Source organism: Leucopleurus acutus, assembly GCF_964270905.1.
Source record: "Leucopleurus acutus genome assembly, chromosome: 20".
NCBI lineage: Eukaryota > Metazoa > Chordata > Mammalia > Artiodactyla > Delphinidae > Leucopleurus > Leucopleurus acutus.
In genome coordinates this window covers 45,241,372-45,262,611 of record NC_139162.1, presented here as the reverse complement: position 1 = coordinate 45,262,611, position 21,240 = coordinate 45,241,372, and the positions used below count along the sequence as shown (strand labels likewise).

The 21,240-nt window shown below is 40.8% G+C and overlaps 1 protein-coding gene across 3 annotated transcripts in view; it reads right to left on the bottom strand.

The window, feature by feature from the left end:
- LOC309977044 (uncharacterized protein) overlaps positions 1-15,113 on the bottom strand; it is a 32,813-nt gene extending 17,700 nt beyond the window's left edge. For 2 of the 3 annotated variants that reach the window (XM_082862966.1, XM_082862967.1), the window contains exon 1: positions 14,822-14,919. Coding sequence is in view for 1 of the 3 variants with exons in the window: in XM_082862965.1 (XP_082719091.1) it covers positions 14,822-14,995 (174 nt within the window). In the remaining 2 variants the exon portion in view is untranslated. Of the gene's footprint in view, positions 1-14,821 lie in introns of all 3 variants that reach the window. The other variant, XM_082862965.1, reaches the window with a different exon arrangement.
- Positions 15,114-21,240: the final 6,127 nt, after the last annotated feature.

Genomic DNA, 21,240 nt, shown 5'->3' with positions numbered 1-21,240 from the left:
CTCTCAACCACTGCGCCATCAGGGAAGCCCTGTTGAGGATTTTTGTATCATATTTTTATGAGATAAGCTTTGTTTGGTTTTGGTATCAGGGTAATACTAGCCTCATTGAATGAATTGGGAGCTTCACTGTATTCTTTAATTGCAGAAAAGAAGATACTGTGGCTCTCAGAGCTGATAGTAGGGGTCTTCCTGAACCAGGTTAGGTTCTGAACAACAAAGAAGGCCTGGATATTCAGAGAGGTTATCTTTAAAAGAAACTGTCTTCTATTGTAGTAACAGAGGAAGGAATTCTTGAGCATAAGAACCTAAAAAACTACCTTTGCCCTGTTCACCTTTTCATAGGAAAGTGCCAGTGACAGGTATCCCAAAAAAAAAAAAAAATCACACTCCAAAAACACAATTAGAAACACCATGTCCAAAGATAATGTTAGATAAAAGTTTGGAAAGAGTGTCCAAATTCCCCACGTATAAAGAAAACTCACTAAAAATTTCAGAGAAGATTAAAATTATTACCCAACATTCCAATGTGAATTTTTAAAAGTTATGATACAATCATAGCTCAGAAGCAAGACTACATGCACAAATCATACAATGATCTCAGGAAAGGGGAGGAAGTGATAGGCAGACCACATATGAAAGCTAGTCCAATTTAAGAATGAAAGAGAACCACTTCATAGGCAAAACCACTTTAGAAATGAAGAATAATTACAAAGAGCACAACATATGACAAATACTACAGAAAGTACAGCATGGAACAAAAAATATAAAAGTTAGAAAAAGGGGCTTCCCTGGTGGCTCAGTGGTTAAGAATCCACCTTCTAATGCAGGGGACATGGATTCGAGCCCTGGTCCGGGAAGATCCCACGTGCCGTGGAGCAACTAAGCCCCTGTGCCACAACTACTGAGCCTGCGCTCTAGAGCCCGTAAACCACGACTACTGAGTCCATGTGCCACAATTACTGAGCCTGCACTCTAGAGCCCATGCTCTGCAACAAGAGAAGCCACCGCAATGAGAAGCCCATGCACTGCAACAAAGAGTAGCCCCGCTCTCCGCAACTAGGGAAAGCCTGCGCACAGCAATAAAGACCCAATGCAGCCAAAAATAAACAAATAAATAAAATTTTTTTTAAAAAGTTAGCAAATGGAACAAAATGAAACAAAGAGATGATAATTATTATAAGAAAAAAATGAAAGTCAGAAGTGGTCCAACTTGCTGGACAGCCACATGTAAATCAATGAAGTTAGAACACACCTTCACGTCATACATAAAAGTAAATCCAAAATGGCTTAAAGACTTAAATATAAGACAAGACACCATAAAACTCCTAGAAGAGAACATAGGAAAAACATTCTCTGACATAAATCATATCAATGTTTTCTTAGGTCAGTCTCCCAAGTCAGTAGAAATAAAAGCAAAAATAAACAAACGGGACCCAATCAAACTTATAAGCTTTTGCACAGCAAAGGAAACCATACACAAAACGAAAAGACAACATACAGATTGGGAGAAAATATTTGCAAATGATGCGACCAACAAGGGCTTAATTTCCAAAATATACAAACTGCTCATACAATTCAATAACAACAAACCAACCCAATCAAAAAATGGGCAGAAGACCTAAATAGACATTTCTCCAGAGAAGACATACAGATGGCTAATTGGCACATGAAAAGATGCTCATCATCGCTAATTATTATAGAAATGCAAATCAAAACTACAATGAGGTATCACCTCACACCAGTCAGAATGGCCATCATTAAAATCCACAAATCATAGATGCTGGAGAGGGTGTGGAGAAAAGGGAACCCTCTTACACTGTTGGTGGGAACATAACTTGGTGCAGGCACTGTGGAAAGTAGAATGGAGGTTCCTCAAAAAACTAAAAATAGAGTTGCCATATGATCCTGCAACCCCCACTCCTGGGCATATGCCCAGACAAAAACTATAATTTGAAAAGATACATGCACCCCTATGTTCACAGCAACACTATTTACAATAGCCAAGACATGAAAACAACCTAGATGTCCATCAACAGATGAATGGATAAAGAAGATGTGGTAAATATATACAATGGAATACTACTCAGCCATTAAAAAGAATGACATAATGCCATTTGCAGCAACATGGATGGACCTAGAGATTATCACACCAAGTGAAGTAAGTCAGAAAGAGAAAGACAAATACCACATGATATCACTTATATGTGGGATCTAAAATACGACACAAATGAACATATCTACAAAACAGAAACAGACTCACAGACATAGAGAACAGACTTGTGGTTGCCAATGGGGGGGATGAGAGTAGAATTGGGAGTTTGAGATTAGCAGATGCAAACTACTATATATAGGGTGGATAAACAAGGACCTACTGCATCGCACAGGGAACTACATTCAATATCCCATGATACTACCAAATGTGAAATAGATAGCTAGTGGGAAGCAGCTGCATCACACAGGGAGATCAGCTCAGTGCTCTGTGACCACCTAGAGGGGTGGGATAGGGAGGGTGGGCGGGAGATGCAAGAAGGAGGGGATATGGGGATATATGTATACTTACAGCTGATCCACTTTGTTATACAGCAGAAACTAACACAACATTGTAAAGCAATTATACTCCAATAAAGGTGTTAAAAAATATCTTGTGATAAACCATAATGGAAAATAATATGAAAAAGTATATATATATTATAACTGAATCATTTTGCTGTACAGCAGAAATTAACACAACATTGTAAATCAACTATACTTCAATAAAATTAATTTAAAAAAAAGTGATCCAACTTGCAACTAAGCAGAGCCTCTAGAGATGAAATCCAAATCAAGAAGAGAATATTAAAAACTACATTTTTAACATTCAAGAATAATTTTCTGAAATAATGCATGAATATGCATAATGAAAATACACACTATACTGCTGGAGAAAATGACTCAAATTGTCTGTAGCAAACATTTCCTAATAAAATTATTAAACTAAAATCCATGGGGAATCAAGATAAAAATATCAAGTCACCTATAAGAAAAAGGAAATTCAGTTGTCATTAGACTGCTAAATTCAGTGCCCCAAATAGTGAGGTAGCTCCTACAATATACTTGTGGAAAAACAAATGAGAGAGTCAAAGATTTGACATGCAGCCAAGCTGTCCTTCAGATACAAGGGACATAAAGTGTTCTAAATGTCTATCAACTGTATGACAACTGTTGAATGGACAAATATAGTTGGTATATTCATGCACTGGAATACTAGTGCATTTAGCAATGCAAACAGTAAGCTATATTTACATACAATATGGATGGATCTCATAAACATAATGTTGCACAAAAGAAGCCAAAAGGTTATATACTATATGACTCCACTTACACATAAGTTCAAAAACAGATGAAACTGATGTATGGTGGTTACTTTGGGGAAGCTACTGACTGAACAGGAGCACAAGAGGGACTTCTGGAATGCAGACAATGGTTTATTTCTTGATCTGGGTGCTTATTACATGGTTACCATTACAGTTACATGGTAACTCAAGGTGTACAATTTTGATTGTATTGGTTGTTTGTATCATCATGTATACACTTGTCTGTATATATGATAAACTTCAAAAAAGGTTTATTTTACAAATTATGGCGAAATATATACAAGACAAAATGCAAACAAATAAGCAAGGGCCACGATCTTGAGGATGCTAAAATAAAATGTCTACCATTCTCAATAAACATATAACAATTATGAATATCTATATATCAACTAACAGCAGGAAGTTTCATGAAGCAGAAGTTACAGGTTGTACAAGATAAAATTTCATTAATAATAGAGAATTTTAACACATTTCTCTCAATCCAAGATAAACTAAGTGCAAAACAAATAACTATAGGCTGACCATATATTAGATCATGAAGAAAAATTCATTAATTTCCAATGTTAAAAAATATCACAATGCAGTAAAACTGTAAATTACAAGAGGGGGCCTATGAGCTTTACCTAAAGTTCTAAATTTTATCAATAGGAATTGAGTTCCCCTCATGTCACACAGTTCAAAACCCTTCCGCAGAACTGAGGCTAAAAAACTATACCACTATATTAGTTTTCTACTACTGAGTAACAAATTATAAATGCAGTGGCTTAAAACAATACAACTTTATTATTAGGTAAAAGTCTGACATGGTTCTCACTGGGCTAAGAGCAAGGTGTCGGCAAGGCTGTGTTCCTTTCTGCAGGCTCTAGGGGAGAATTAATTTCCTTACATTATCCAGTTCCTAGAGGCCACCAACACTCCTTGGCTCAAGGCTACCTTCCTTTATCTAACCAGCAAATTTGCATCTCTCTGACCACTGTTCTGTGATCACACCTCTCTCTGACTCTAAACTCAGCTGGAAAAGATTTACTGACTTTAAGGACCCAGGTGATTAGCTTGGGCCCAACTGGATAATCTAGGATAATCTCCTCACTTCGAGGTCCTTAACTTAATCCCATTTGCAAAGTTCCTTTTGCCTTGTAAGGTAACACATTCACAGGTGTCCAGACATCCTTGCAGGGGCATTATTCTGCCTACCCCAACCACTCTTAAATGTTCCATCCTCAAATTCCTTCTTTCGGAGGGAATTCTCAAAAGTCCACCTTTCGAGACTCCTGGGAAGATGGCGGAAGAGTAAGATGCGGAGATCACCTTCCTCCCCACATATACACCAGAAATACATCTACACGTGGAACAACTCCTACAGAACACCTACTGAACTCTGGCAGAAGACCTCAGACCTCCCCAAAGGCAAGAAACTCCCCCACATACCTGGGTAGGGCAAAAGAAAAAAGAATAAACAGAGGCAAAAGAATAGGGACAGGACCTGCACGAGTGGGAGGGAGCCGTGAAGGAGGAAAGGTTTCCACACACTAGGAAGCCCCATCGCGGGCGGAGACTGCGGGTGGCAGATGGGGGAAGCTTCAGAGCCGCAGAGGAGAGAGCAGCAACAGGGGTGCGGAGGGCAAAGTGGAGAGATTTCCGCACAGAGGATCGGTGCCGACCAGCACTCACCAGCCCAAGAGGCTTGTCTGCTCACCTGACGAGGCGGGCGGGGCTGGGAGTTGAGACTCGGGCTTCAGTCGGAGCGCCGGGAGAGGACTGAGGTTGGCAGCGTGAACACAGCCTGCAGGGGGTTAGTGCACCACGGCTAGCTGGGAGGGAGTCCGGGGAAAAGTCTGGATGTGCCGATGAGGCAAGAGACTTTTTCTTCCCTCTTTGTTTCCTGGTGCCCGTGGAGCGGGGATTAAGAGTGCTGCTTAAAGGAGCTCCAGAGACGGGCATGAGCCGTGGCTAAAAGCGCGGACCCCAGAGACGGGCATAAGACGCTAAGGCTGCTGCTGCTGCCACCACCAAGAAGCCTGTGTGCGAGCACAGGTCACTATCCACACCCCGCTTCCGGGGAGCCTGTGCAGCCCGCCACTGCCAGGTCCCGGGATCCAGGGACAACTTCCCTGGGAGAACGCATGGCGCGCCCCAGGCTGGTGCAACGTAACGCCGGTCTCTGATGCCACAGGCTCACCCCACATCCGTACCCCTCCCTCCCCCAGGCCTGAGTGTGCCAGAGCCCCCGAATCAGCTGCTCCTTTAACCCTGTCCTCTCTGAGCAAACAACAGACGCCTTCAGGCGACCTACATGCAGAGGCGGGGCCAAATCCAAAGCTGAGCCCCGGGAGCTGTGGGAACAAAGAAGAGAAAGGGAAATCTCTCCCAGCAGCCTTAGAAGCAGCGGATTAAAGCTCCACAATCAACTTGATGTACCCTGCATCTGTGGAATACCTGAATAGACAACGAATCATCCCAAATTGAGGAGGTGGACTTTGAGAGCAAGATTTATAATTTTTTCCACTTTTCCTCTTTTTGTGAGTGTGTATGTGTATGCTTCTGTGTGAGATTTTGTCTCTATAGCTTTGCTTTCACCATTTGCCCTAAGGTTCTATCTGTCCTTTTTTTTTTTTTTTACTTAAAAAAGTTTTTTTTCTTAATAATTATTTTTTATTTTAATAACTTTATTTTATTTTACCTTATTTTATTTTATTTTACTCTCTTTCTATTTTTCTTTCTTTCGACTTTTTCTCCCTTTTATTCTGAGCCATGTGAATGAAAGGCTCTTGGTGCTGCAGCCAGGAGTCAGTTCTGTGCCTCTGAGGTGGGAGAGCCAACTTCAGGACACTGGTCCACAAGAGAACTCCTAGCTCCATGTAATATCAAATGGCGAAAATCTCCCAGAGATCTCCATCTCAACACTAGCACCCAGCTTCACTAAACGACCAGCAAGCTACAGTGCTGGACACCCTATGCCAAACAACTAGCAAGACAGGAACACAACCCCACCCATTAGCAGAGAAGCTGCCTAAAATCATAATAAGTCCACAGACACCCCAAAACACACCACCAAACGTGGACCTGCCCACCAGAAAGACAAGATCCAGCCTCACCCACCATAACACAGGCACTAGTCCCCTCAACCAGGAAGCCTACACAATCCACTGAACCAACTTTAGCCACTGGGGACAGACACCAAAAACAACAGGAACTACGAACCTGCAGCCTGCAAAAAGGAGACCCCAAACATAGTAAGAAGCAAAATGAGAAGACAAAAAAAATACAGCAGATGAAGGAGCAAGATAAAAACCCACCAGACCTAATAAATGAAAAGGAAATAGGCAGTCTACCTGAAAAAGAATTGAGAATAATGATAGTAAAGATGATCCAAAATCTTGGAAATAGAATAGACAAAATGCAAGAAACATTTAACAAGGACCTAGAAGAACTAAAGATGAAACAAACAATGATGAACAACACAATAAATGAAATGAAAAATACTCTAGATGGGATCAGTAGCAGAATAACTGAGGCAGAAGAACGGATAAGTGACCTGGAAGATAAAATAGTGGAAATAACGACTGCAAAGCAGAATAAAGAAAAAAGAATGAAAAGAACTGAGGACAGTCTCAGAGACCTCTGGGACAACATTAAATGCACCAACATTCGAATTATAGGGGTTCCAGAAGATAAAAAAATACCTAGAAACAAATGACAATGAAAACATGACGACCCAAAACCTATGGGATGCAGCAAAAGCAGTTCTAAGAGGGAAGTTTATAGCAATACAACCCTACCTTAAGAAACAAGAAACATCTCAAATAAACAACTTAACCTTACACCTAAAGCAACTAGAGAGAGAAGAACAAAAACCCCCCAAAGTTAGAAGAAGGAAAGAAATCATAAAGATCAGATCAGAAATAAATGTAAAAGAAATGAAGGAAATAATAGCAAAGATCAATAAAACTAAAAGCTGGTTCTTTGAGAAGATAAACAACATCGATAAACCATTAGCCAGACTCATCAAGAAAAAATGGGAGAAGACTCAAATCAATAGAATTCGAAATGAAAAAGAAGTAACAACTGACACTGCAGAAATACAAAGGATCATGAGAGATTACTACAAGCAACTATATGCCAAAAAAATGGACAAACTGGAAGAAATGGACAAATTCTTAGAAATGCACAACCTTCCGAGACTGAACCAGGAAGAAATAGAAAATATGAACAGACAAATCACAAGCACTGAAATTGAAACTGTGATTAAAAATCTTCCAACAAACAAAAGCCCAGGACCAGATGGCTTCACAGGTGAATTATATCAAACATTTAGAGAAGAGCTAACACTTATCCTTCTCAAACTCTTCCAAAATATAGCAGAGGAAGGAAGACTCCCAAACTCATTGTACGAGGCCAGCATCACTCTGATACCAAAATCAGACACATACAGACTGAAAGTGAAGTGATGCAAAAAGATATTCCATGCAAATGGAAAACACAAGAAAGCTGGAGTAGCAATTCTCATATCAGACAAAATAGACTTCAAAATAAAGACTATTATAAGAGATAAAGAAGGACACTATATAATGATCAAGGGATCAACCAAGAAGAAGGTATAACAATTGTAAATATTTATGCACCCAACATAGGAACACCTCAATACATAAGGCAAATACTAACAGCCATAAAAGGGGAAATCAACGGGAACACAATCATAGTAGGGGACTTTAACAACTCACTTTCACCAATGGACAGATCATCCAAAATGAAAATAAATAAGGAAACACAGCTTTAAATGATACATTAAACAAGATGGACTTAATTGATATTTATAGGACATTCCATCCTAAAACAACAAATGACAATGAAAACATGACGACCCAAAACCTATGGGATGCAGCAAAAGCAGTTCTAAGAGGGAAGTTTATAGCAATACAATCCTACCTTAAGAAACAGGAAACATCTCGGATAAACAACCTAACCTTGCACCTAAAGCAACTAGAGAAAGAAGAACAAAAAAAACCCCAAAGTTAGAAGAAGGAAAGAAATCATAAAGATCAGATCAGAAATAAATGAAAAAGAAATGAAGGGAACGATAACAAAGATCAATAAAACTAAAAGCTCGTTCTTTGAGAAGATGAACAAAATTGAAAAACCATTAGCCAGACTCATCAAGAAAAAGAGGGAGAAGACTCAAATCAATAGAATTCGAAATGAAAAAGGAGAAGTAACAACTGACACTGCAGAAATACAAAAGATCAAGAGAGATTACTACAAGCAACTATATGCCAATAAAATGGACAACCTGGAAGAAATGGACAAATTCTTAGAAATCCAAACCTGCCAACACTGAATCACGAAGAAATAGAAAATATGAACAGACCAATCACAAGCACTGAAATTGAAACAGTGATTAAAAATCTTCCAACAAACAAAAGCCCAGGACCAGATGGCTTCACAGGCGAATTCTATCAAACATTTAGAGAAGAGCTAACACCTATCCTTCTCACACTCCTCCAAAATATAGCAGAGGGAGGAACACTCCTAAACTCATTCTATGAGACCACCATCACCTTGGTACAAAAACCAGACAAGGATGTCACAAAGAAAGAAAACTACAGGCCAATATCACTGATGAACATAGATGCAAAAATCCTCAACAAAATACTAGCAAACAGAATCCAACAGCACATTAAAAGGATCATACACCATGATAAGTGGGGTTTATTCCAGAAATGCAAGGATTCTTCAATATACGCAAATCAATCAATGTGATAAACCATATTAACAAATTGAAGGAGAAAAACCATATGATCATCTCAATAGATGCAGAGAAAGCTTTCAACAAAATCAACACCCATTTATGATAAAAACCCTGCAGAGAGTAGGCATAGAAGGAACTTTCCTCAACATAATAAAGGCCATATATGACAAACCCACAGCCAACATCGTCCTCAATGGTGAAAAACTGAAACCATTTCCACTAAGATCAGGAACAAGACAAGGTTGTCCACTCTCACCACTCTTATTCAACATAGTTGTGGAAGTTTTAGCCACAGCAATCAGAGAAGAAAAGGAAATAAAAGGAATCCAAATCGGAAAAGAAGAAGTAAAGCTTCACTGTTTGCAGATGACATGATACTATACACAGAGAATCCTAAAGGTGGTACCAGAAAACTACTAGAGCTAATCAATGAATTTGGTAAAGTAGCAGGATACAAAATTAATGCACAGAAATCTCTGGCATTCCTATACACTAATGATGAAAAATCTGAACGTGAAATCAGGAAAACACTCCCATTTATCACTGCAACAAAAAGAATAAAATATCTAGGAATAAACCTACCTACGGAGACAAAAGACCTGTATGCAGAAAACTATAAGACACTGATGAAAGAAATTAAAGAGGATACAAACAGATGGAGATATATACCATGTTCTTGGATTGGAAGAATCAACATTGTGAAAATGACTCTACTACCCAAAGCAATCTACAGATTCAATGCAATCCCTATCAAACTACCACTGGCATTTTTCACAGAACTAGAACAAAAAATTTCACAATTTGTATGGAAACACAAAAGACCCCGAATAGCCAAAGCAATCTTGAGAACAAAAAAAAGAGCTGGAGGAATCAGGCTCCCTGACTTCAGACTATACTACAAAGCTACAGCAATCAAGACAGTATGGTACTGGCATAAGAACAGAAAGATAGATCAATGGAACAGGATAGAAAACCCAGAGATAAACCCACGCACATATGGTCACCTTATCTTTGATAAAGGAGGCAGGAATGTACAGTGGAGAAAGGACAGCCTCTTCAATAAGCGGTGCTGGGAAAACTGGACAGGTACATGTAAAAGTATGAGATTAGATCACTCCCTAACACCATACACAAAAATAAGCTCAAAATGGATTAAAGACCTAAATGTAAGGCCAGACACTGTCAAACTCTTAGAGGAAAACATAGGCAGAACACTGTATGACATAAATCACAGCAAGATCCTTTTTGACCCACCTCCTAGAGAAATGGAAATAAAAACAAAAATAAACAAATGGGACCTAATGAAACTTCAAAGCTTTTGCACAGCAAAGGAAACCATAAACAAGACCAAAAGACAACCCTCAGAATGGGAGAAAGTATTTGCAAATGAAGCAACTGACAAAGGAATAATTTCCAAAATTTACAAGCAGCTCATGCAGCTCAGTAACAAAAAAACAAAAAACCCAATCCAAAAATGGGCAGAAGACCTAAACAGACATTTCTCCAAAGAAGATATACAGACTGCCAACAAACACATGAAAGAATGCTCAACATCATTAATCATTAGAGAAATGCAAATCAAAACTACAATGAGATATCATCTCACACCAGTCAGAATGGCCATCATCAAAAAATCTAGAAACAGTAAATGCTGGAGAGGGTGTGGAGAAAAGGGAACACTCTGCACTGCTGGTGGGAATGTGAATTGGTACAGCCACTATGGAGAACAGTATGGAGGTTCCTTAAAAAACTAAAAATAGAACTACCATATGACCCAGCAATCCCACTACTGGGCATATACCCTGAGAAAACTATAATTCAAAAAGAGTCATGTACCAAAATGTTCATTGTAGCTCTATTTACAATAGCCAGGAGATGGAAGCAACCTAAGTGTCCATCATCAGATGAATGGATAAAGAAGATGTGGCACATATATACAATGGAATATTACTCAGCCATAAAGAGAAACGAAATTGAGCTATTTGTAATGAGGATAGACCTACAGTCTGTCACACAGAGTGAAGTAAGTCAGAAAGAGAAAGACAAATACCGTATGCTAACACATATATATGGAATCTATGAATAAAAAAATGTCATGAAGAACCTCGGGGTAAGACAAGAATAAAGACACAGACCTACTAGAGAATGGATTTGAGGATATGGGAAGGGGGAAGGGTAAGCTGTGACAAAGCGAGAGAGAGGCATGGACATATATACACTACCAAACGTAAGGTAGATAGCTAGTGGGAAGCAGCCGCATAGCACAGGGAGATCAGCTCGGTGCTTTGTGACCGCCTGGAGGGGTGGGATAGGGAGGGTGGGAGGGAGGGAGACGTAAGAGGGAAGAGATATGGGAACATATGTATATGTATAACTGATTCACTTTGTTATAAAGCAGAAACCAACACACCATTGTAAAGCAATTATACTCCAATAAAGATGTAAAAAAAAAAAAGACAAATAATACAACAAGCAAAACTCTTGAAAAATAAATGGGGATACTAATACTTTGTACCTCATGGATTATTGAAGTGATTAATTACTCTTAGAAGAATGTGCAGCACATAGCTAATAGAATATTTATTGTTAACAACTGCCTTCATAAAGGGCAAAGAAAAACATATTTTAATAGGAATTAGGTGCAATGCTGAAAGAAAAGAAAGAGCTCCTGGTTATTAGGAATAATGATACGGAGACAGTCATTTAAAATAGAAATTGAAAGCAAGTAAATTATTAAGCAAATTTTCATTTCCTTCTATTTGTACTTTCCACCGAGGAGGTGCCAATGTATTGATTATTGCTACAGTCTAATTTATTTTACCGCGTGGTATCACTATCATTGCATGATAAAGAAAATCACATAGGACTTCCCTGGTGGCACAGTGGTTAAGAATCTGGCTAAGACCACACACTACAAAACTCTTAGGGGAAAACAAAGGAAAAACACTCTTTGACATAGATCACAGCAAGATCTTTTTTAACCCACCTCCTAGAGTAATGGAAATAAAAACAAAAATAAACAAATAGCAGTTAATTAAACTTAAAAGCTTTTGCACCACAAAGGAAACCATAAACAAGACGAAAGACAACCCTCAGAATGGGAGGAAGTATTTGCAAATGAAACAAAGGACAAAGGATTAATCTCCAAAATATACAAACAGCTCATGGAGTTCAACATTAAAAGACAAACAGTCCAATTAAAAAGTGGGCAGGGGCTTCCCTGGTGGCTTACCGGTTGAGTCCGCCTGCGGATGCAGGGGACACGGGTTCGTGCCCTGGTCTGGGAAGATCCCACATGCCGTGGAGCGGCTAGGACCGTGAGCCATGGCCGCTGAGCCTGTGCGTCCAGAGCCTGCGCGTCCTGAGCCTGCGCTCCGCAACGGGAGAGGCCACAACAGTGAGAGGCCCGCGTACCGCAAAAAAAAAAAAAAAAAAAAGGCGGAAGACCTAAATAGACATTTCACCAAGGAAGACATACAGATGGCTAAGAGACACATGAAAGATGCCCCACATCACTAATTATTAGAGAAATGCAAATCAAAACTACAATGAGGTATCACCTCATGCCGGTTGGCATGGCCATTATGAAAAAATCTAGAAACAATAAATGCTGGAAAGGGTGTGGTGAAAAGGGAACCCTCCTGTACTGTTGGTGGGAACGTAAACTGATACAGCAACTATGGAAAACAGTATGGTGGTTCCTTAAGAAACTAAAAATAGAACTACCATACGACCCAGCAATCTCACTACTGGGCATATACCCTGAGAAAACCATAATTCAAAAAGAGTCACATACCACAGTGTTCCTTGCAGCACTATTTACAATAGCCAGGACATGGAACCAACATAAATGTCCATCGACAGATGAATGGATAAAGAAGATGTGGCACATATATACAATGCAATATTACTCAGCCATAAAAAGAAATGAAATTGAGTTATTTGTAGTGAGGTGGATGGACCTAGAGTCTGTCATACAGAGTAAAGTAAGTCAGAAAGAGAAAACGAATACTGTATGTTGACACATATATATGGAACCTAAAAAAAATGGTACTGATGAACCTAGTTGCAGGGCAGGAATAAAGACATAGACATAGAGAATGGATTTGAGGACACGGGGTGGGGGAAGGGTAAGCTGGGACGAAGTGAGAGAGTGGCATGGACATATATACACTACCAAATGTAAAATAAATAGCTAGTGAGAAGCAGCCGCATAGCACAGGGAGATCAGCTCGGTGCTTTGTGACCACCTTGATGGGTGGGATAGGGAGGGTGGCAGGGAGGGAGATGCAAGAGGGAGGCGATATGGGAACATATGTATAACTGATTCACTTTGTTATAAAACAGAAACTAAGACACCATTGTAAAGCAATTATACTCCAATAAAGATGTAAAAAAAAAAAAAGAAGTCCTCCTTTGTAACCCAACACTACCTCTCCAACACTGCCGTGAATCCAACCAGAATAAGCATCAGTATCCCCTGCATCCATGTTTATGTGCATCATAAAAAGCCCTAGGCTCCTTGATCATCTCTCTTTTCAGACACTCTACTCCCCATCAGTTGGATGTCCCATTTTCTCACCCCTCCTCAACTCCTGACATTTTCCAATATGCCCTCTGGAATTCACAGTCATAAACCCCTCTTTTATCCTCAACCACCTCCCTGAACACTCCCTTTACCTTTGGATCTAACAGAAACCTGGCTCTCTCCAGAGGACTCTCGCAGCCCTCTCTACGTTTTTTTTTTTTCCTCCCTACAGTCTCTTGCCACTGGGTCTGGAAGTGGGGCAGGTGTCCTCCTTGCTCTTATTACTCTCAGACCTTTCTCCCTTTGTCCTCCACAAAAGCTCTACCTTTGAATTTCATGCCAAGAGATCATATATAACTCACCACCACCTCACTGTTGCTGACATCTACCAAACACTATATTTCCTTCCCTTTGTTTTTTCAAAACTTGAGCTCCTGGCTCACTCGCTGCAACGCTACTACCCTTCTTTTATTCTTGCAATTTCAGTACACACCACACAGATGAGTCTGGCTTACTCACACTTACCTGTACTTCTTTTCCTTCTCTCATGGCTCATTCCCACCAGCATACCGATAGGTTACTTCTCCCACACCAGCTGCTGTTCCATTTTCATATTTACAGAAAAACTCTTCGAATATGTGGTCTACACTGTCTCCCATTCCTCTCCCCTCATTCTACGTTACCCTACTCCAATCCAACTAATAGCCCCACAGAAACTGCTCTCCACACATTCACGAATGACTGTGAATGTTACTAAACGCAACGCTCAATTCTTTGTCTCTGGCCCCATAGTTGCTGCTACCATATTTACACACACGGTTACGCACATGGTGACGCAGTCACAATCATATACATGCACAGTCACACCTAAATTACAATCACATACTGCTCCCGTCACCAGCGCACCGTCCACACACACACACACACACACACACACACACACACACCTCTACGGTTCCCGTGCGATCACTCCCACACCTTGCTTCTGTATCAATTTCACACAAGCATCCAAGGTTCCCTGTCGCGATCGCTACCGCGCGCGGACACACATACTCAACTCCCCACCGTCTTCCTTCTCACACCTGCTGGCTGGTAAAGCCTCAGACTCCGAAAATGTTAGCCCCTCACTGCCCTCTCCCGCAGCGGCGGCCTCGGCCTCTCAGGGGTCATTCCGCTTCCGGGTCTTAGACTCACTCGACTTTGCGGTTCCCTCAAGCTGTGGATGTTCCTCAGGGACTCGCGCACGACCCCTGCTATGGTCCTGAAAGGGCCGGTGTGCGGACAGAACTTTGCCTCGGATACGGCGGACACTGGGAAATGACTGGAGCCGGGACAACCTTTAAGAGCCCAGAGCCTAGTGGTCTCCATTCACAGGCCTCGGTCTTGGACCCTATCACTTCGCTCGGCAAAGACCATTGTCCTCACACCTCTCTATCTTTGACAAGCGTCAACGAATTCCAGGCCGCGTTTAGAACGCAAGTCTCAACTGCTGAGTCCACGCTGCTCTTCCTCCGCAAACAAATGGCCCTCTCTGAGAACTTGGACCATAAGCCAACTCGGTCTTTCGACGGGAAGTAGCCGTGAACGCGATGGCCCCCGGGAAATGTAGTCCAGAGCCGTGGAAACTACCTCTGGAAGGAGCGTGCAATTCTTTTCTTTGCAAGCTCGCCGCCTGGGCATGTGACACATATGATGTGGCAGAAAGGTCTTGCGCCTCGGCCTGGCCGGGTGGAAACCTCTTATCCCACAAGCCCCGGCTTGAGGGTAGGATAAAGGGGAGGATCTATGGGGCACCCCTCGGGAGAGGGAGAGGGGTGTCCCCTGTCTGTGAAGCCACTGGAGCTCCTCCTTGAACCCAGGTATAATATCCTTCACATCAGCGGACAAATACCTTATTCCAATTACCCTTAAAGTGGTTTAAATTAATGTTCATGGTTACATTCGTATTGTGTAAATGTTATTCATGTCTGAGCCATTCTTTTTGCTGAAGTTAATACTTGCCAGCTTTTCTCATTTGCGTCCTTTCCTATGTGCTTGTCATTTAGATGTATATCTAAACTTTCTGATGGAGGAGTAATTTTTTCAGTATTTTCAAAATCATCAGGTAAACTTTAAATATTTTTTCTTTAATTTTTTTTATTGTGAAATAGAAAACACCTGAAGAATACTGCATAGAATGTGTAAGTTCAGTGTAACGCCATACAAGTGAAGAAACAGTACATTGTTGTGGTGCTCCAAGGACAAAGAACAATATAAACTCAAAGGGCCAACATTGCCGGAACAAAGAGTTACAGGACTCTTATCACTCTGTCACATTGCGACCATTACAATGTCCCAGAGCCCTCCCAAGCAGCATGCCCTGTCCCTTTCCCGTCTCATATAAGGAAAGATATTTGTCCCGTTCTTCTCACGCTCTGCACACTGAAAGTATACATACCCTGTCCAATCAGCAGATGACTCGCAGCTTCCTTTGTTCCCTGGCTATAAAAACAGACCAGTAACCCTTGCTCAGGGTCTCCCTGGCCATCAGGAAGTCGGCCCGCTGTTCTGGTAGCGACCCTTCCCTCTAATAAATTCTATCTTCTTTTCATTCTGCCTTGTGTCTGGAAATTCTTTTCCAACCCACGTTCGTACCATGACAACTGTGGGTACCTCAAGAAGAAACACCCACCCTATATGATCATTTCTGACCCCTCAGACCCCAGCTGACCACTATCCTGATTGTTAATGTAATAATATCTTGTTTGTCACTTATCTATCTTTGAAATTTACATAAACGCAATCAAATTGTATGACTCTCTTACCTTGCTGAGTTGTTAAAACTCCTAACTGGATTAACTCAAAACTCCACACTAAAGGCTTTGCAGAAGTAAATGTATGCCCCCATTCAGGGATAAAAACTATTTTCCCCAGTTACTATGGTGTTGCAGGACCCCAAGATCAACCCTCCCTCCGAGGTTCAATGATTCACTGGGAGAACTCACAGCAAAACATACAAAGCAAAATCAGCAAAAAAGAAAAGGTGCATTGGGCAAAGTCCAGGAAAAACCAGCCACATGCTTCCAAGGATCCTTTCCCAGTAGAGTTACCCAGGCCATTAATACATGTGAAATAGTACCAACCAGGGAAGCTCATTAGAAATTCAGTACCTAGGGTTTTTATTGGAGCCTGGTCACATAGGCAGTCTCTGCCTGGCACATACCAGAATTTCAGACTCTCAGAAGGAAAGCAGGTATTTAGCATAAATTATATTGTTTGCACAAACACTTTAGGCACAGTAAGCCATTCTTATCAGTGAGGATAATGGGAATCTTCTCAAAATCCAAGTTCTAGTTGCAAGCCAAGGGCCAAACTTCAAGCAGGCCTTTCTAAGGATAAGAAGTCTCAGGTCTGCTACGTTAATCCTTTTCTGCACACTACTGTCCTAAACAAAATGTCTGGCTTTCAACAACAACAACAAATTTCAAGGCATATGAAAAGGCAAGAAAAATCAAGACACTCCCAAAACACAAAGCAACAATCAGAACTAGACTCAGGTGTTCTTAGCTTGTTGCTGCATAACTTCAATCTCTGCCTCTGCCCTCACACAGCCTTCTTCTATCTTCTGTCTATTGTAAGTGGATTTAGGTCACAACCAGATAATTGGGATAATCTCAGCTAGCGATCCTTAACTTAATTACATCTGTAAAGACCCTTTTTTCCAAATAAGGTCACATTCACAGGTCCTGGGGGGTTAGGATGTGGACATATCTCTGGGGTGTCATCATTAAACCCAAAACAACCTGTTACTATATTTAGTTTTATCCTAATAGATTTCCTTAGAATTCTCCTCTTATGTCACTGATCTCAGTGGTTTAGCAGAGCAAAGACCAAACTCTTGATCTACCCACCAAAACTTGCTCATTCTATAGTTTTATCTTAGTAAATGACAATTCTGGTCTTCTAGTTTCTTGGGCTGCAATGTTTGGGTTGGCCTAGGTTCCTCTCTTTCTCTCATATCCCACATCAAATCTATTATCAGATCCATTTAGCTCTATCTTCAAAATATATCTAGAATCCAACTATTTCTCCTAACTACCACTGCTATCACCCTAGACCGAGTCACCATTATCTCTTACCTGGATTATTCCAACAGCCCATTGGCTAGTTTCCCTGCTTCCTTTTTTGTCCCCCTACACCCTACTCTCTACTCAGCACCCCAAATGATGTCTTTTAAATATAAGATTATGTCACTCTTCTGTTCAAAACCCACTATTGCTTTTATATCTTGCTAAGACTAACCAAACTTCTTAAAATATTCTCCAAGGCCTTACATAATTTGTCCTCTCATTAGCTCTTTCACCTCATCTACTACTCTCTACTTTGTCATGCTGGCCTACTTACTGCTCCTTGGATACACCAGGCTTGTATCTAACTTATGGCATTTATGTTTAGCTGTTTTCTCTGCTTATAATGCTCTTTATCCAAATATCTTCAAATGTCACTGCTTCTTCCTTTTGTTTTTGATCAAATATTTTCTTCTTAGGAAGGCTTTTCCTAACCATTCTATTTAAAATCACAACTCCCTTGTCACTCATTATCTTATTTTCAAGCTTCATTTTTCTCTACAGATCTTACCTTTATCTGGAACACTATATACTTCATTTACACGTTCACTGGTCACTTTCCCAGACTAGAATGTAAACTCCTTGAGGACAGGAAATTTGGACCGTTTTGTTCACTGATGCTTTCCTAGGGCTTAGAACAGCACCTGGCACAGATAAAGGGCTCCATAAATATCTGCTGAATGAAGAAATACATTTTGACAGCAACAGGAAATAGGCATTTTCATAAATTTTTTGGTGGAAATGGAAAGTGATTCATCTTTTGTGGACTGCAAATACTTATACATAACCTCTGACCCAGCACTTAGAAGAAATCGAAAGATGCACATGCACATCTGTGCAAAGCTGAATATATAAGGATTTCATTCCAAAATTGCATAAACCTGAAAACATCCTAAAAATTCACTAATATAGTATTAGTTAAAGTATGACATTTCCCCAACCATAAAGCATTATACCACCATAAGAAAAAGGAATATATATTAATATGGAATGTCTTCTAAGAAATAATAGTGAGTAAAAAACAAGGTGCTTTATACTATACTAACATTTGTGAAAAATAAAGATGTTATATATACAGATATGTTGGTATAATCATAGAATAACTCAAAGTAGTTAACATAAGAAACTAGTCACTGTAGATACATGTGGAGAAGAGAAATACTGAAAGGGAGACTTCTTTTTTCACTATAACCTTATTTAAATTTTTAAAATCGATGAGATGATTCCTTTAAAAACAATTATGAAGTAAAAAACTTGGCAGAGAGGGGAGCTAAGAGGAAAGTAGCAATGATTTCTAAGCTAGCAGCTTCTCGTGGTAAAGGAAACTGCTGAAATATGACTGTGGGAAGTCAATGACAATGGTAAACTATAACCCTGAAGCTTTTAGCAATGGAAGGATAGAAAATGGAATGTAATAAGAAGAAACAGCAGCATGAAACATAAGAGTTTTAAAAGACTACAGATGTATGAAGGACTGACTGCATATGTAGGCTATGAAAATGAAGAGAATATGGTCCTCTAGGATGTGCTTAAATAAAGAGGGTACTGATAGAGGAAGAATGATGAGTGAAGGATTCACATCAACTAAAACTCAAGAAGAGTGGGGTCTATATAGCAAAACCTGGAAAACATTTTATGGTGTAAATTGCCTCACTGAACATCTATCTGTGCTCTCCCTTGTCCCAGGCACATCTGCCTGGTTCCCACTCATTCACTTGTACAGAAAAGGCTCCCACTCCTTTTCATTTCTTCTACTCACCACCTATGGCCTATTTTCTTGTCCTAACTTGAAGATTTCATGCAGTTTGGTGATGTGAGAGCCTGTATATAGGAAAATCACAAAAGGCTTGAATTCAAGCACCATCTCCAAACTCAGACTGACCTTGGGCCTTTAAGGAAATTACCACATAAAGAGGAACAAAGTAAATAACCTTTTGCCTTAAAGGTTGAGCATATACAATCATGTCACAGAGGGCTTGAGAATATCTGAAGCCTACATCTCAAAGCTGAACCCATTATGCCATGTAAAGATTCTAAATATATCAGAGATGTCACTTCACTTTCAAAAGTTGGATTATACGGAGAAGTTATCCATACATAATGTGGCTATGTTGCTCTAGTTCTCCAGCATCATATACCTATACAGCTTCCTCTAAACATCTTTTAATTGTGGCTGAGCCTCCTGGTTGAACTGAACAATCACATCTCTGAATATTTACCTCATCAACGTCTCCCAAGGAACAGAGAAGAGAAAAACGTCTGGGGATAAGTTTGTGGACATAACCCAAAACAGGCACCCCCATAATAAAATACACCCTGTTTAAAAAGCCATACTGATTCAGTATTCTATTCCAGAACAAAATGTTTGGAATCTTAAGTGTTTATATTAAAATGGTATAAGTTATCTATTATATCAACAGGGAGCTTTTTCTCCTTAAAATTGAATCTACAGGAAGACATATCCTATTATCTCAGTTTGAAGAGGAAATGAGGCTGAGAGGATTCAGATTCCTCCACTATCTCAGCCACCCATGCAGTGGCCCACAATCACGTGATGACACACATATTTTCATACACACACAATCTTGCCCTACCACGTGCACACACACACAATTACTCCCAACCACACAAGCCCACAATATGACCCTCCATCCTCACAAAGCCACTTATAATCTTGATCCCACCTCTCTCTCACACTCATCAATTTTACCTGCATGCAGTCTCTCTTCCATTCAACTAACCCCTAAATGTAGTCACACACGCAATCTCATCACGGTCTCACACTCGGGCCCTCCTTCACCCACTCTCGCATACGTGACTGGGCTTGTGGATTTCTCCCCTTCAAACTCCCTAGGCTGCTTTGGTCCCAGACACTCACGTCCTGCATTCGGGTTCGCTCTTCTGGCTCCCCGACACTTTCCGCAGCAGCTTGCCTCTAGGCATCTGCGCGCTCCCAGGGCAAAGCGTAATTCCTACCAGCCTCCTGGGCATTTAACTGAGGCCAAGTCCCGCCTCAGCGCCTAGGGAACGCAGTCTATCTTGGCCGGGTCCACTCCGCCGCTGGCAAAGTCCTGGACTACATTTCCCAGCAGGCTGTGAGGCCCAGGATGTTGTAGGGTGAGCGCCAAAACCTGAAAGAACCGCAACTTGAGGCTAGGATGTATCAAAGAAGTTGCACCAGACAAGGTAAACAGATAAGGAAGGCTTATTATAAAGACTATCGCAATAGGGAAGAGAGATTGAACTCAACTGGGTATGTAACAGTAGCTGGGGATTTATAGCCACTGGGCAGGGTGATGGAGTCAGTGCGGTCGACTTGACTAAAGTTTGGTCGAGGGAGTTCTTGTCAGCTGAGACTCGCGGAAGCCTCAGGTGCGCTGCCAGATCCAGGCTTCCGCGGCCAGGGGGAATCAGGATGAAGAGGAGATAGCTTTTGGTAGCCTGTCGCTTTCTGGACTACATCTCCCAGAGGCCTCTAGGCCTAGTGCTCCTTCCCGCGAGAACTAG